The sequence below is a fragment of the Drosophila guanche genome, unplaced genomic scaffold (genome assembly GCF_900245975.1).
Source record: "Drosophila guanche unplaced genomic scaffold, DGUA_6, whole genome shotgun sequence".
Lineage (NCBI taxonomy): Eukaryota > Metazoa > Arthropoda > Insecta > Diptera > Drosophilidae > Drosophila > Drosophila guanche.
In genome coordinates, this window is record NW_022995745.1 from 1295833 (window position 1) to 1309690 (window position 13858).

Here is a 13858-nt window from a genome sequence, read left to right on the forward strand (position 1 = left end):
ATTTCTATTGTTTTCCTTAAAATTGCACCAAGGGAACATAAGTAAATATTATAATAAGCTCGGAGTCGTTTGGGGGGCAGTTCTTCTTTACAACATAATTGAGCCTATACTCAATTACATTGTAATTATTCCTTTCTTTTGCTAAGGAATACCTGATAACGATGATAAAAATCATCAAAATATACCGTATCTCGAAAAAGGACGATACATATGCCTATCGATACAAATACAATCGACTGCAACTCTGCACACGCGTTTTGTGTGAATAGTTGGCGCGCTGTGAACAAAAAGAAGCAGCAGCTTAAATTTTGTTTACGAAAAAATGAACAACGTTAGCTCTGCTTTTTTGCTTTCATCTCACAGTGAAACAAACAACGATATTTGACACAAGTAGGAAATCATTCATTATATACAGAGATCGGTAAAAGACAAAACATTAAACCCCCACCGTTCGTCATGTATCAGAACCAATTTATTTTCTCGCGTTCACGCCGCCTGTTTGGGCGCCAATGTCGGTTCCAGGATCGCAACGAGCTAATGGTCAGCGTCCATCCGAGTGGACGGCAGCGCCTGAACTACATTCTGCGGGATCCGGCAATGCGTGTCACACAGCTCAGCGAGCAGATGGCCCTGAGCATCGTGGAGACGGAGAATGTGACACACGAGCAGCACGGGATGTACCACTACGAGGGCGGCTGGCCCCGCGACTTGAACATCCACGACGAGGAGCAGACGGTGCGCCACCGCAAGAAGGTGGAGCGCGACGACAGCTGGGGCGTTCAGGTGACCGACATGATACGCGCCATGATGCAAGTGGCCGAGCAGAACAATGCCATCAACATTTTCCAGGACTTCTTCGGCGACTTGCAGCCCGAACTGGGCCAGCACCTGGCCCAGAGCTTTGTGGCGCGCGTCGTGAACGCGTTCCACGATCTGTGGCTGCCGCCGCGCCAAATGAACGTCGTCGACTGGATGCCCAACAATGAGAAGCAATTAATGACGCAGTTCTCGAATCATTATCGCATGCGTGCCACGGGCCAGAAGCTGGTGCCGAGCGATGGCATGGCGTGGAATGGCGGCGACAACGGCTTCTACGTGTGGGAGGTGAACAATCCGCTGAAGCCGCTGCTCTACTACGACTGCAACGAGGTCGTTTCGCGCGCCAAGATCTGCCCCAAGGACGAGAACAATCTGGCTGGGGGCACGTGGTCCGGCAAGGTGTGCACCTGGAACACCTTCGAGAGCGGCCTGCCGCTGCGCATGTGTCCGCTGGAGACGGCACATCGCGAGAACACCAAAGCCCTCTGCTGGGTGCACTCCAAGTCCAACACGGAGTTCTACACGGGCTCCCTGGACGGCTCCATCAAGCACTGGGACACGCGCGATCTGATGATGCCGGTGCACGAGCTGCTGCTGGAGCCGATGCCGCAGGAGCGCCAGGATCGACACAATGCCCATGGGGTGATGGTGCTCGAGTTCGAGTACACCATACCCGTGCGCTTCATCATTGGCAGCGACATGGGCTGCGTCTTTGTGGGCAATCGCAAGGGCATGACGCCCCAGGAGACGCTCCTGGCCCACTATCAGCTCTTCGCCGGCCCCCTGCGCAGCATCCACCGCAATCCCTTCTTCGTGAAGAACTTCCTGGCCACGGGCGACTGGCGGGCGCGCGTGTGGTCCGAGGAGGCCAAGGACGGGCCCAGCACCATGTACATCCGCAAGAAGACCCAAATCGTGTGCGGCGCCTGGAGCACCGGCCGCTGCTCCGTCTTCGTCACCGGCGACAAGGCGGGCATCGTGGACTTTTGGGATCTGCTGCTGCACCAGCGGCAGCCCGTATACAGCATCAACTTTGGTTCGGCCATCAGGGATGTGGTCTTCCGCCCGGAGGGCTCCCTGCTGGCCATTGCCCTGGCCAATGGCGACACACAGATCCTCCTGCTGGACCATGCCCTGAGATCGGCCAACAGCAAGGAGAAGGCCCTCATGGCAGCCGTAAGTTTTGCCCTCTTTCAATCTTCCCGATGCCAAATTGTTATCCCGCGCAGATGTTTGAGCGTGAGATTTTGCGCAGCAAACTGCTGGAGGCACGCGTCGAGGAAATGAAACTGAAGCGTCGCACCCAGCTGCTGGCCGAGCAGGAGCGTGCCCTCAATGGTGGCAATGAGAGCGATGTTGAGCTAGAGCTGGATCCCGATAATCCCGACGACTTTCTGCAGCTCATCAACGACGACGAGCAGTTCCGCGCGGCCATTGCCGACTTCCAGGAGCTGCTGCTCAATGTGGAGCGCAAGCGTTCCAAGCGTACAATCATCATGGAGCGCACCGTCTTCGAGGAGTGGTACCAGCAGGAGGAGGAGGAGAACCGTTATCGCCTAGCCTCTGTGGGCTCCCAAGATGCGGCCAACGTAGAGGCCAAGAAGGGCAAGAAGAAGGCCGCGCCTGCGGGCAAGTAGGCGGCAAAATTACATTTATGGCGACACTTTATTGAGGACCCACATAATTATCGATTAAGCTTTTAAGTAACAACCTGATTAGCAGCTAAATTGAGCATTTCTGCACTCACACTCTGCAAATGCGATTACACACAAAGCAGTTGAGGGAAAATTAATTATAAAGAGGAAAACAAAAAAAAAACTATTAAAGCTCTAAGACCTAAGGCGGAGAGAGTGAGCATGAAATTACCCACCACTCTCCCTCTCTCCCTCTCTTTCTCTCTATCTGCCTATCCCTTTCTAGCGCATGTGCGTGGTGAATAAGTGGTGGAGTGGTTCACCATGTGCTTGCCCGCCTAGTGCTTGTCCGTGTCGACGCCAGTGTCAATGAAATCATTGACCAATCGCATGGCCTTGCGTGGCACCAGGCGTCCGATCTTCTCCAGCGCCAGATAGCTGCGTGGAATGGCTGCCTCCTCGAGGCCCTCGCGCTGTGCCTGAATAATAGAGGCGGCGGCCACATCGGGCGAAATCAGCTGGAACAGGCTGGGGAAGCGGTACCGGGGATTCTTGCACAAGCCCGTGTCAATCATGTACGGATAAATGGTGGTCAGTTTTACCTGAAGAACAACAACAGTTAATCTCAAGCTGGAGTCAGACACCGGTGGCCGTTTGCCAACACTTACATTATTCTGTGGATTCTTCTGGCGCAGCTCCTCGGCAAGGGCGGCCATGTAGCCGCGCACCGCGAACTTTGTGCCGCAATAGGGCACCAGATTGATGAGGCCAAAGAGTCCCGCACAGGAGGAGAGAGCCACAATGCTGCCCTCGTTGCGCTCAATCATGTCGGGCAGAAAGCTTTGAATCATCTAAAGTGAAAGAGAGAGGGAGTGGGGGAGAATGACCATCAGCCATCAATCTAATCGCTCAAAAAACTTACCCAGAAATGTGAAATCACATTGATGTCATACATGAGACGAATCTCGTTCTCGGTGTGCTCCAGGAGTGGATGGCAGGGCATGATGCCGGCATTGTTCACCACCACGTGGATGAAGCCGTGCTCCTTGCGCACCTTCTGGGCCAGCTCAATCAGCTCCTCGCGCTTCGTCACATTGCACACATAGCCGAAGGCCTTGCCGCCCTTCTGCTTGATGTCCTTCACCGTCTGGTTGTTCGTCTGCTCGTTCACGTCCCAGCAGATGACGGTGGCCCCCAGAGCGGCGTACTGCAGTGCCATTTGCTTGCCCATGCCATGGCCAGCGCCGGTGATCAGCACGAATTTACCGCTAACATTCTCCTGCAGCTTTGTCTGGAAGAGCCCAACTATCGACTCGACTATCGCCAGCCAGAACTTGACGAGCAGCAACACAATGTCCACCACTAGCAGCACAATGTTGTAAATGTCGCTGCTGTTCGTGGCGCTGGTACCGTTAGCATTGTTGCCAGCACTAAAAAAAGGAGTGCAGAGAAGAGAAGAGGAGAGTGAGAGAGTAGAGTGGAGAGATCAGTGGATCGGTGGAATATGTTCAGGGTGCCAGTGGCAGTGGCAGTGCCAGTGCGTGCCGTCTGCTAATTAAACCCTTGATCTTTGCATTACATCATAATTATTAAGTGGAAAGTCAACCCAAATGGAGTGGAGTGAAGTATAATCTAGGTGCTGGCTGGCATTAGCAGGCACTCGTTAGCTACTAAAATTTGAGTGTGGGGCAGCGACAAACAGCTGATGTACTGATACTCTTTCTTTTGCATTCTCTTCCTTACACTTCGAGTGCTTGCTGAGCCACCCACCCACATATTGTCAAAACTGTTGACTGATTGATCTGCAAGAGTATGTTTGGGTGCGGCGCCCCGACTCCCATTTGCTGCTCTCTCTCTCTGCTACCGGGTTCGTCTTTGGTCAGCACAGACCCCCGGTATCGTTCGGTGCTCGCATTACAATAACAATTACTGCCCTGCAGCTGCGTGGAGATCTCTTGATAATGCCGAAACTTTTTGTCAGATGTTTTTCTTTTGTTTCGTGTTTTTTTTTTCGCTACTTGTGACACATATTCATAGGCGAACAAAGATCAGCCAGCCAGCCACATGTGATATTTGTCTGAATGTACCCACGGGCATGGGACAGATGATCGTGCCATCAGTTGACCAACCCTGACCGTAGCTGCCCCACTGTCCCCCCTCCCAATGAGTGTCACAATGCCAATGGTGAGCGCGCTTATCGCTGCATTTTGTTTTCCATTCCATGTTTGGGCAATCTCTCACTCTATAGGCCATAAAACCCAACCCCACTTTTCCCTGCCTGTCGATTGTGGAGATTGTAAATTATGCATAATATAATAATTTTCTATCATTTTTGGATAGTTCCTGCCTAAACCTCGCATTCAAATCATTCAAATCAAGCAATAACCGTGGAGCACTTATCCCTGAATCAGTTTCCTGTTCTAGCATTTGTTTCAAATGTTGTTGAATTAACAATTTCTCAGCTTATCTGGCATGCTTTTTTTGTTCGTGCTCTAATGGGCAGCAATCACCGAGCCTATCGCAACTGAAGCGAATCGATCGCAGGGAGATTCATCCCCTGGCGGCGGTGGTCGTGCGTTGCACAATGGCCCAAAGGTTAACGAAATAAGCCAACCGGTTCGGTTCAATAAGCTGGCTGCCAATTAATCTGTGCATCATAAAAATAATAATAATCTGGATAATCACGACAGCACTTGCAACCCGATTGACACTGACCCCATTGGACCCTGCGAACCCTGGCCCCAACACACGGAGGAATTGGCTTTCTCGATAAGGAACGGCACGGACACCACGGAGAACCGAAAATGTGTGTGTGTGTGTGTGTGTGTGTGTGTGTGTGTGTTATCTAGCAGAACAGGCTATAATTCAACGTACGAGTGTACAACTTGTATTTGTACAACAAATTCCCATGTGCATATTTTCTGTGTGTGTTTATTTTTGTTCGCGATGATAAGATTATTTTGCAGTTGCCAACAGAGCGGAGAGCTCGAAGAACGATTCTAAAATATTACTGACCTTTGCGACACTTTCGACATGTTGGCAAGGATTTGCGTCAGAAGGATCTTTCGGGTTTGGCGGTAGATCGTGGAGAGCGGAGCAAGAGCAAACCGTTAGCGGCTGTTAACGAATTCGGACTGAGTTTCGACAAAAAAGTAAACACTACGCACCACACCGTGTGGCGGCATGCATGCCATTTCAAATATACGAACACACACACTGAGCTGGAGCACACTCAAAGCGGGAGCACACTCACACACACTCACACACACTAACAAGACTTTTAACAGTCCCACTCACTAGTACATAGATTGCACGGCGAGAGCTGCGAGCAGAAGCGTTCTACTCGACTCCAAACGAAACATGTCGATCACACACGATGCGATACGACCCAATCCGATCTATATGGAACGACGCGCTCAGATTAGTCCAGCGTGTGTGGGTGTGTGAGCGCAACACGTGTGTTTGTGTGTTTGTGTGTGCTTGAGCTAATCAGAGTCCGATATTAATAGTACAACAATGCAATGTGCAACCATGACTAGTCTCCTCCTCCCCTACCAATCATCAATCATAAAATGCAGGGTTCAAGCACTGCGCCAACACACAAGCAAAGATCTGGCAAGAGTTTACGTTGGCGTTACCCACGCGGTGACTAACAGCGGACTAACAGAAGAGGGGAGTAGCAGAACAGAGGAGTAGCTGAACGGAGGGGTAGCATAACAGAGGAGGAGCAGAAGAGATGACTTACAGAACGGAGGAGCAACATAACATAGGAACAACTAACAGAGCAGAGGACTAACATAACATAGGAGAAACATAACATAGCACTAACAGAACATTTGTATGTTAAAACGAGAACACACTCTTATCAGTGTAATTGAATGCTGCTATCTCTTTACTTTCGGCCTGTGACCCAAGACCCAAGCATTGTCCACCAAAATGACGAGTGTAGATACACACGTAAGTGCACACTTAAGTGCAAGTGCATTAAAAGAATAATAAACACTCTCCGGCCAGTCATTACGGCCAGAAACTGTAACAAAAATGCGTCTAATTGGCACTTACTTTAGCTCACTGTAGCTTTAGAGCTCATTCGGAGTTGATATTCGGAAGCCAGCGATAAGATTTCACATTTGTTCGCTTATCTTGTGGCTTGATGATGATGATGAGGCAGCATGATGAATCGCTTTCCATTTACTGGCAGGGTTAAGGTACCAAGTGCATGCCAATGGAGCCAGCCAGAAGTGTGACAATACTACCTACGACCAGATACAAATAAAAAGGGCTGAATGTGAGCGTATAGTATGCAAAAAGTTACGTCTAATATCAACAGATTTTGTTAGTAAGAAAAGCTAGAAATGTCTTCAAAGCAATCTATAGACAGTGTCTCTCCTCAATGGGCTTCCTTGGGATTCCTGGGATTCAATCAAGATCAACAATTGAATGCCAAGGACGGCGTGGAAGCTTCTTGGTTCGATTCGTTTCAAACAAATCGGAATCGAACACTCCAAGTATGTGCTCGTTTTTTATTTAGCTATTGTATAATGCCGCCGCCAGTGTCTGTTGCACTCATTCCGGTTCTATGCCAAATCCGGTCCACCTTCCAGAGTGTGCATATTCAGTGTGCAGGCAGCGGGTTGCTTCACGGGCAAGTGGCATGTGGCTTGCTTTGGGCGTTGCATGAATGCACTCGATAGATAAACAAGATTCGTGACCATTTGCCCTGTGCCTGTCTGTCTGTCTCTCTGTCTGTGTTTTGTGGATGCGACTGGCTAATCGAATAAATTAGCTCGCATTACCGAACCGCTCGACTACCGCTCGGGCGGCTTATTGTTTCACTTGACGCTTGCATAAATGTGACGATGACTAGATCTGCCGACTGACACACACCGGAACGGAACTCGAACCTTCGAAGACGCAAAACGAATGTCGAGCGCCGTGTCATCTCAGTTCGCAGTTCTCTGTTCTCCGTTCTCCGTTCTCCGTTCTCCGTTGATTTCTTCAGATTATAGATGGACAAATGTACGTGCAAATGATCGCACACTCAACTGTTCGCAGAAACGAATTGCATATCTCTGGCACTGCATGGGTCGGGGTCACCTTCTGAGCGAAACCAGCAGCTTCTCACTCTAATCAAGTGTCGCCGCGTTTGGTGTCACATACTTGGTGTACTTTTATATAGAAGTTCCTTCCTCCTCTCCCAGCCCGGTGCTAATTTAGCGAATGATTTAACTGTGATCGGGGTCACCAGCTGCGATCGCTGCTGCAATGAGAGACTCTCCAGAGTCTCTGGGTAGCCCTCAGCAACTTTACAACTTTATTTACCCAAATAACTTACAAGATACAACAATTATGGCTTTGATTTAGACCTGCAGCGTGGAGAAAAAGGAGCCGACAGCACTGTCCGTGGGCAGGCACTGGCCAAAGGCTTCAATCAGCAGCGGTTCGGCGCTGACTGTGGCCATGAAATCCTCCAGCGATACCTAAATGGAAATGCGTTTAGAGAGGTGGGAGTCCTAAGGGGGAATACCTTTACCTTGCCATCCTTGTCTAGGTCAAATTTCTTGAGTACAATCTCCACGAGATCCTTGACACCCTCGTCGGGATCCTCGTCCTGCGGCTGCTTGATCAGACAGTTGCGCAGCAGCGTGAACATCTCATCCTTGGTTATGAATCCATCCTGATTGAGATCGTACACCCGAAAGCAGAAGCCCGCCCGCTCCGTCGAAGTGCCGCGCAGAAATGTCGAGAGCCCAATCAGCCAGCCCTCGAGCCGGAGCGGCAGGCCCTCGTGTGCCTTGTCCCAGCTGCAGAAGATGCGCTCCATCAGTATCTCCTCGGTGACAATGTCGAAGGTGCTGTGCAACAGCTCCCGGAACACAATGCGATCGATGCCCTCGACGGCTGCATGGGGCTTGGCAATGGCTGCGCTGGAAGAGCTCGAGGCCAGCGTCTTGGCCGCGTACTGGCAGTTGGACACGAGCTTCCGATAGATGCGGCACAAAGCATCCAATTCATCTCTGCAACGAGGGTTCGACATGCTACAGGATTGCACCAAAGGGGAACTGAAACTCACTTGCTGAAGCGCGTCTTCTTGCGTAGAGTGTCGAGCAGCTTTGGATTTATTTTGCCGCTTAGCTCCTCCATTCTCCTTTGGCGCAGCTGCCGCTTGTTCTGCAGGGCAGCCGCGGCGGCCTTCGACTGTTGGTTGCTCGAGTTACGTTTGCCGCTGGCAAGGAACACGGAGACCGTTTTCAGTATCGTTTTGTTCGCCTGTAGTGTGGATCTGCCGGCTGTTGTTGCTCCGCCACCACCTGAAGTTGCACCACCAACTCCACCTCCAGCTGCGGCTCCACCTACAGTGACGCCCCCACCATTATCACGATTGGGTGTCGGCGTTGGCGAACGACCCTTGGTGGCGCCTGCCTTGCCTGCAACAAAACAAATTCCCAATACATGGAAATGATTCCACTTTGTGTGTAAGTTTCTGTTGGGTTGGGGTTCTAGCCCCTGTTCCTTCCTTATGTGTCAAAGCCAACACGCTCATCCAAACTCCCGAGTCACTTTCAATATGTCAGTATGTGGCACAAAGGGAGAGCAAACAAAAGGCAAAAGGCAAGAGGCAAAAGGCCCAAAATGCAAATTCCTACTGCCAAATGGGTAATGGCTAATGGCACATTCACATTTTAGCCAGCCAGCGGGACTGCAATGAGCGTACACTGAGAGAAACATGAGGGAAACATTTTTTACAATCTAAGGGCAGTAAAATGGGTTCTTGGCCATGATTTATGGATCAAAAGTGGCGTAGATGTGTCCAAAACAGCGATACAAAAAAAGAAACTCCTGGTGCCACTTTTCAGAAGACTTTTCTATTTGTCAAGAGAGATTTCTGCCAGTGCACTCATATTCTTCTCTTGTGCTCCCATCAACTCTTTCTCTCTTTCTCTCTCTCTCTCTCACTCTATCGGAGAGTGGTGGGGCTAAGGGTGGGTTTTCCCGTACTGCATTATTGTATCGTGCCCGAACTGGCGATATTTCATTTGTTTTCACCTCACTCCCGACTCTTGTATGCAATTCCGTTGCGCAAAATGTTATTATCTAGTGATTACCCACGGAAGAGTAACGGGGAGTAACACAGAGGGAGGGAGTACACACACACACACACACACACACACACACACATACACTCTGTCTGGCTATAGCTTTTGCCCGTCTATATTTATGGTCGTCTCCGCCCTTGGCACTATAATTTTATTAGCATTTCCATTTGTGTGTTCGATGCGTGTCAGTGTCGTAGACGAACCAAAGTACACATGTGTGTGTGTGTGTGTGTGTGTGTGTGTGTCTTGTAATTTTGTTGATTTTTAACCATTTGCCCCAGCCGATCCGGTTGCCCGGTTGCCACACAAACAAATCAAACCCGGATTGCAGGTGCTTTTACTCGATTTGCACGTCCACTGACAGCACTGAAGGCAGAAAATCAAACATGTTTGGACTTGGCAGTGCATCACACACACACACACACACACACACAGACGCGAGAGAGAGAGATGCACATGAACTTGGACTTGGCGAATGTTAGCTGATAGTTGGCCAAGACCTCTCCGTCCAAGCAGTTGAGTTAGCTTTGGGCACGGAGCAAAGATCTGGAGGTACAGTTGCCAACAAAACACACACAAAAAAGAAAGCCACCAACAGGCAGGCAAGTAATTTCTTGGCATCTGTTATTTTTCCACAGTTGAGGAGCAAAAAGGAGGAGTGGAAAGTCAGGCAGCCAGGCAGCGTGCGCTGCAATGTATGCTACGATAATTGTCGTCTTTCTAGGGCGTAATTAAAGTTTAAATTGCTCTGCGACACACCCACCACACAGACACCACACACATACACACAAGCGAGATAGAGAGAGAGAGAATTGTTGTTAAAGATCTTTAAAGTAGATATGCACCCATGGTCTAGGTTGTTGTTTATTTTGATCGCCCGATAGACTCCACGCAGGAGCGTTAAAGCGTGTCCCTCGGCCCGTTTGGGCACATCCACAAATGGCAAACGGCTCCAACACACAAAAGGAATCAACAAACGGCAACTTTCCCTCAGTTTCCAAGGCGAAGACAGTTCACAGAGCCTCCGAAAGGCGCCAAGTGTGTGCTGACAGTCCGCAGGCATTGGCAGTTGGAGTAGGTAAGGGTAGGTGGGACGCCCTAAGAACTCTACGAACTCTGAGCAAACTATTGACAAAACACGGCCAAGACGAGACAAGCCCAAAGGAAAACTTTCGTCAGCCATCGGGCAGCATTGTCAACATTTATTTCTGTTTTTCTGTAACAACATTTGTGGTATAATTGATGCCGTACTGTGAGCCGACACAGACCCAGACCCTGTACTAGCTAGCCGGATCTAGCCGGACTTCGGTGTCGATTGCTTTCCATTACGTTTCATTTATGCATATTTTGTAGCCAGTTTACAATGTGCACTCGTTTATTTTCTCAGCGTTTTAGTGTAAACTTAGGCATAGAATACGGTTATACATACGGTTCGTAGGGCTAGTTAGTAGTAATACCTATGTAAATACCTCTAAATAGTACAGTAGATCGGTAATCGATAATGCCTATGGCTATAGCTATAGCTATAGCTATCGTATGTATGTATATTTCGCCCATCATCTCCCGACTTGCACCGCGCATCCTCTTAGTTCATTTCCAATATCAAGCACAAAGTTATCAAGAACAGAGAGCGAGACAGATCTCTCTCTCTCTCTATCTCTCGCCTGTTCGATTTGGACCCCAAATGAAGGAACCAAAAACACAAAAGATACTCGTTAATAAAAAACAGATTTTGTTTTGGCTTAAACACAGGTGGCATAAGTTAGACATATAAGTTATTGCATTTAATTACACGCTCATTAGAATCCTATTTTAAAACATTACATAATAACCGTATGGATAATATTAATTAACAAGAAAAGAACTGCAACGTTTAATTGTATCTCATAATGCTTCAATTCTTTTAGGATTTGTCTTGGTTGTCTACTAGTTCTCTATGTACGTTTACGTTTACTTTTACGCTTGCGATCATCGCTTCTGGGCAGGGCCAGGGCCAGGGCCAAGGCTGCTAAGTCAGATTGGATTCAGCGAATTTGCTTTTAACTGATTTCTACACAATTACTTTTGAATTGGAAAGGGCCTACAGAACGGGGACGATTTGCCAATAAGGCAAACACACACACAAGCGAGAACATACAATTTAAAATACTCGTCGCACATTTCGTTGATCTACTCGCTCGTAGTCAGAAGCAATCCTTGCTCGGGGGTCTCGTTAAAATATACTTTATATGTGGGATTGTGGGTCTTTGGGGATAATGATACAGAACTTGCTGTTGATGGTGGTAATTGGTATTTCATATCGATACGTTTGCACTTTTAGCATAATTGTTATGCTTTATGCTTTATAGTTTGTGTTTGTGTTTATGTTTATGGTTATGGTTATGGTTATGGTTATCGTCATCGTCTGTTTAGTGCCAGACCAAGGCCAAAAGCAATTTTGGTTTCATCATTATCCGATTTGTTCCGACTTCAGTTATATTCTTTTGATCCGCTGTTTTTGCCTTTGTATCTGTCTGTCTGGCGACATTGTATTGCGTGTGTGTACATTACTTATTAGAACCATTTCATTCCACTTCATATTTATGCTCCTCTCCGGTATGATCCTTTCCGTTTCGGTTTCGCTTCGACACGAGATCCTCTGCTCCCTGGTAACATCTTAAACGTTTCTTTGTTATCGGTTTTCCCTTCTTTTTGTTTACTTTTTATCAACTACTAAATGGCTTAACTAAGAGTTTTCAAATCTTGTTTTGTTTGCGCTTAAATATAAATTTATATATATATATAAATATATTTATATATATATATGCATACAGTATATATATATATATATATATATATATCTATACATATGTGTACATATATAATGGTTGGTATGCATGTGCATGTCGCATCACTCTCTATCTTAAAATTCAATTATCATTCCTAGATATATATATATATTTATATATATATGTATAATTTTGTTGCCGTTTGCCGTTTGCTGTTGATTTGTTGATTTGAAAGATCATCGTCATATCCAAAAAGGCAGAGATGCAGAGCGAGAGAAAAGATAGAGAGAGAGAGATAGCGGGAGACAGAGACGGAGACGGAGAAGGAGAAGAGCTGCGCTAAAGCTTTAGTATTAGGCGTTTGTCGTTAATGTTAATGATATTTGATTAGAGTTAAACCGATATTATAACTCCATGTCCCTGGCCTCGTCCTCACTGTAGTCGGACATGCTCGACTCGCTGTCGCTGCTCTCTCGCTCCTGTTGCGCCGCCCGCAGCGCATCCTCGGTGGCATAGCGTTGCACATAGTCGGCCACCTTGCGATGGTACTCTTCCGGCTCGTGCAGGTACAGGGCGGCGGCATCCCGATTGAGCGGATCCACCGGATTCGGATATGTGAGCAGCTGCGGCAAAAACGACTCGAATATGTTCGATAGGTCGTACAGGGCCGTCCAGGCCTGATTGATCACATCGAGGCAGACCGTCCCAGACGATTCGTCAATGTTCGGATGGTAGATTTTGTTCACGAACCCAATGCTCGGCGACTTGAAGGGATAGTTGTCGGGCAGATAGACGCGAACCTTCCACACGCCGCCCTCGTAGGGTGTCTCCGGCGGACCGAAGAATTTCACATGGAACTCGTTGAGGCCCCCAAGAATGGTGACCTCGTGTTTTGATTCAATCAATTTGATCACGTCATTGTCCATGCGACGTTTTCCAGCACTGGGCGACGACATATTTGTAACTGTAGCTTTTGATTGACTTTCTTTTGGATTAGGTTGAAGAATATTATAGTTTCTGTTCGATCTCGATCTCTCTTGTCCTCTTCTTGTCGTTGTATTTTCACTAAGGCTAAGGCGGTGTTTGTTTATTTGTTTGTTTCTTTCTCTGTGCTTTTAACTTTCTATTTTTGTTTTGTTTTGTTTTGTTTTGCTTTGTAGATTGTAAATGTTGTTATTGCTGTTCCGGTTCCTGTTCGTGGTGCTATTCTCCTTCTGTCCGCGTCCTGTTGCACGGCTCCTTCCTCCGCATTCGTCAACTCTCACACACACAATCCAGCGCAATCAGAAACGTCGCTAAGGGGCGGCTGCCTAGAAAAGCGAGAGAGAAATGTATCAGCATGTGGGAATACTAATTTATCTTTGTGGCTATAACGGGGATTTTAATTAACATTTGAGTGGCTTTGCAGGAGCAGCAGCAGTTGACCCCCCCCCCCCCCCCCCCCCAACACTCAACATACAACGCGCACCACACATCCATGTTAGTTTGTTACCTAGATTTCTCTCTATCTAACCCTACTGCCTACCTTCGTTATCATAAA

At 48.0% G+C, this 13858-nt stretch overlaps 4 protein-coding genes across 6 annotated transcripts in view; 1 reads left to right on the forward strand and 3 right to left on the reverse strand.

Annotated features, from left to right (window-relative positions):
- Window positions 1-391: 391 nt before the first annotated feature.
- Window positions 392-2620, forward strand: LOC117581378 (dynein intermediate chain 3, ciliary). Its single transcript, XM_034268516.1, has 2 exons — window positions 392-1995; window positions 2049-2620. The coding sequence occupies exons 1-2, from the start codon at window positions 457-459 to the stop codon at window positions 2454-2456; spliced, it is 1947 nt and encodes a 648-aa protein (XP_034124407.1). The 5' UTR covers window positions 392-456; the 3' UTR covers window positions 2457-2620.
- LOC117581386 (17-beta-hydroxysteroid dehydrogenase 13) lies at window positions 2466-5618 on the reverse strand. Its single transcript, XM_034268527.1, has 4 exons — window positions 5469-5618; window positions 3376-3883; window positions 3122-3304; window positions 2466-3055 (listed from the first exon to the last, which is right to left on the reverse strand). Exons 1-4 carry the CDS (start codon window positions 5486-5488, stop codon window positions 2792-2794), a joined length of 975 nt encoding a protein of 324 aa, XP_034124418.1. The 5' UTR covers window positions 5489-5618; the 3' UTR covers window positions 2466-2791.
- A 2189-nt stretch (window positions 5619-7807) lies between these two features.
- On the reverse strand, window positions 7808-10540 carry LOC117581387 (EF-hand calcium-binding domain-containing protein 1). The gene is made up of 4 exons (XM_034268528.1): window positions 10396-10540; window positions 8527-8881; window positions 7987-8470; window positions 7808-7933 (listed from the first exon to the last, which is right to left on the reverse strand). The coding sequence occupies exons 1-4, from the start codon at window positions 10397-10399 to the stop codon at window positions 7814-7816; spliced, it is 963 nt and encodes a 320-aa protein (XP_034124419.1). The 5' UTR covers window positions 10400-10540; the 3' UTR covers window positions 7808-7813.
- A 1980-nt stretch (window positions 10541-12520) lies between these two features.
- Window positions 12521-13858, reverse strand: part of LOC117581394 (ubiquitin-conjugating enzyme E2 H) — a 6373-nt gene continuing 5035 nt past the window's right edge. For 2 of the 3 annotated variants that reach the window (XM_034268536.1, XM_034268538.1), the window contains exon 2: window positions 12521-13628. In XM_034268536.1, coding sequence (XP_034124427.1) covers window positions 12723-13274 — 552 coding nt within the window. In that variant the 5' untranslated portion in view covers window positions 13275-13628 and the 3' untranslated portion in view covers window positions 12521-12722. The remainder of the gene's footprint in view (window positions 13629-13858) is intronic. The other variant, XM_034268539.1, reaches the window with a different exon arrangement.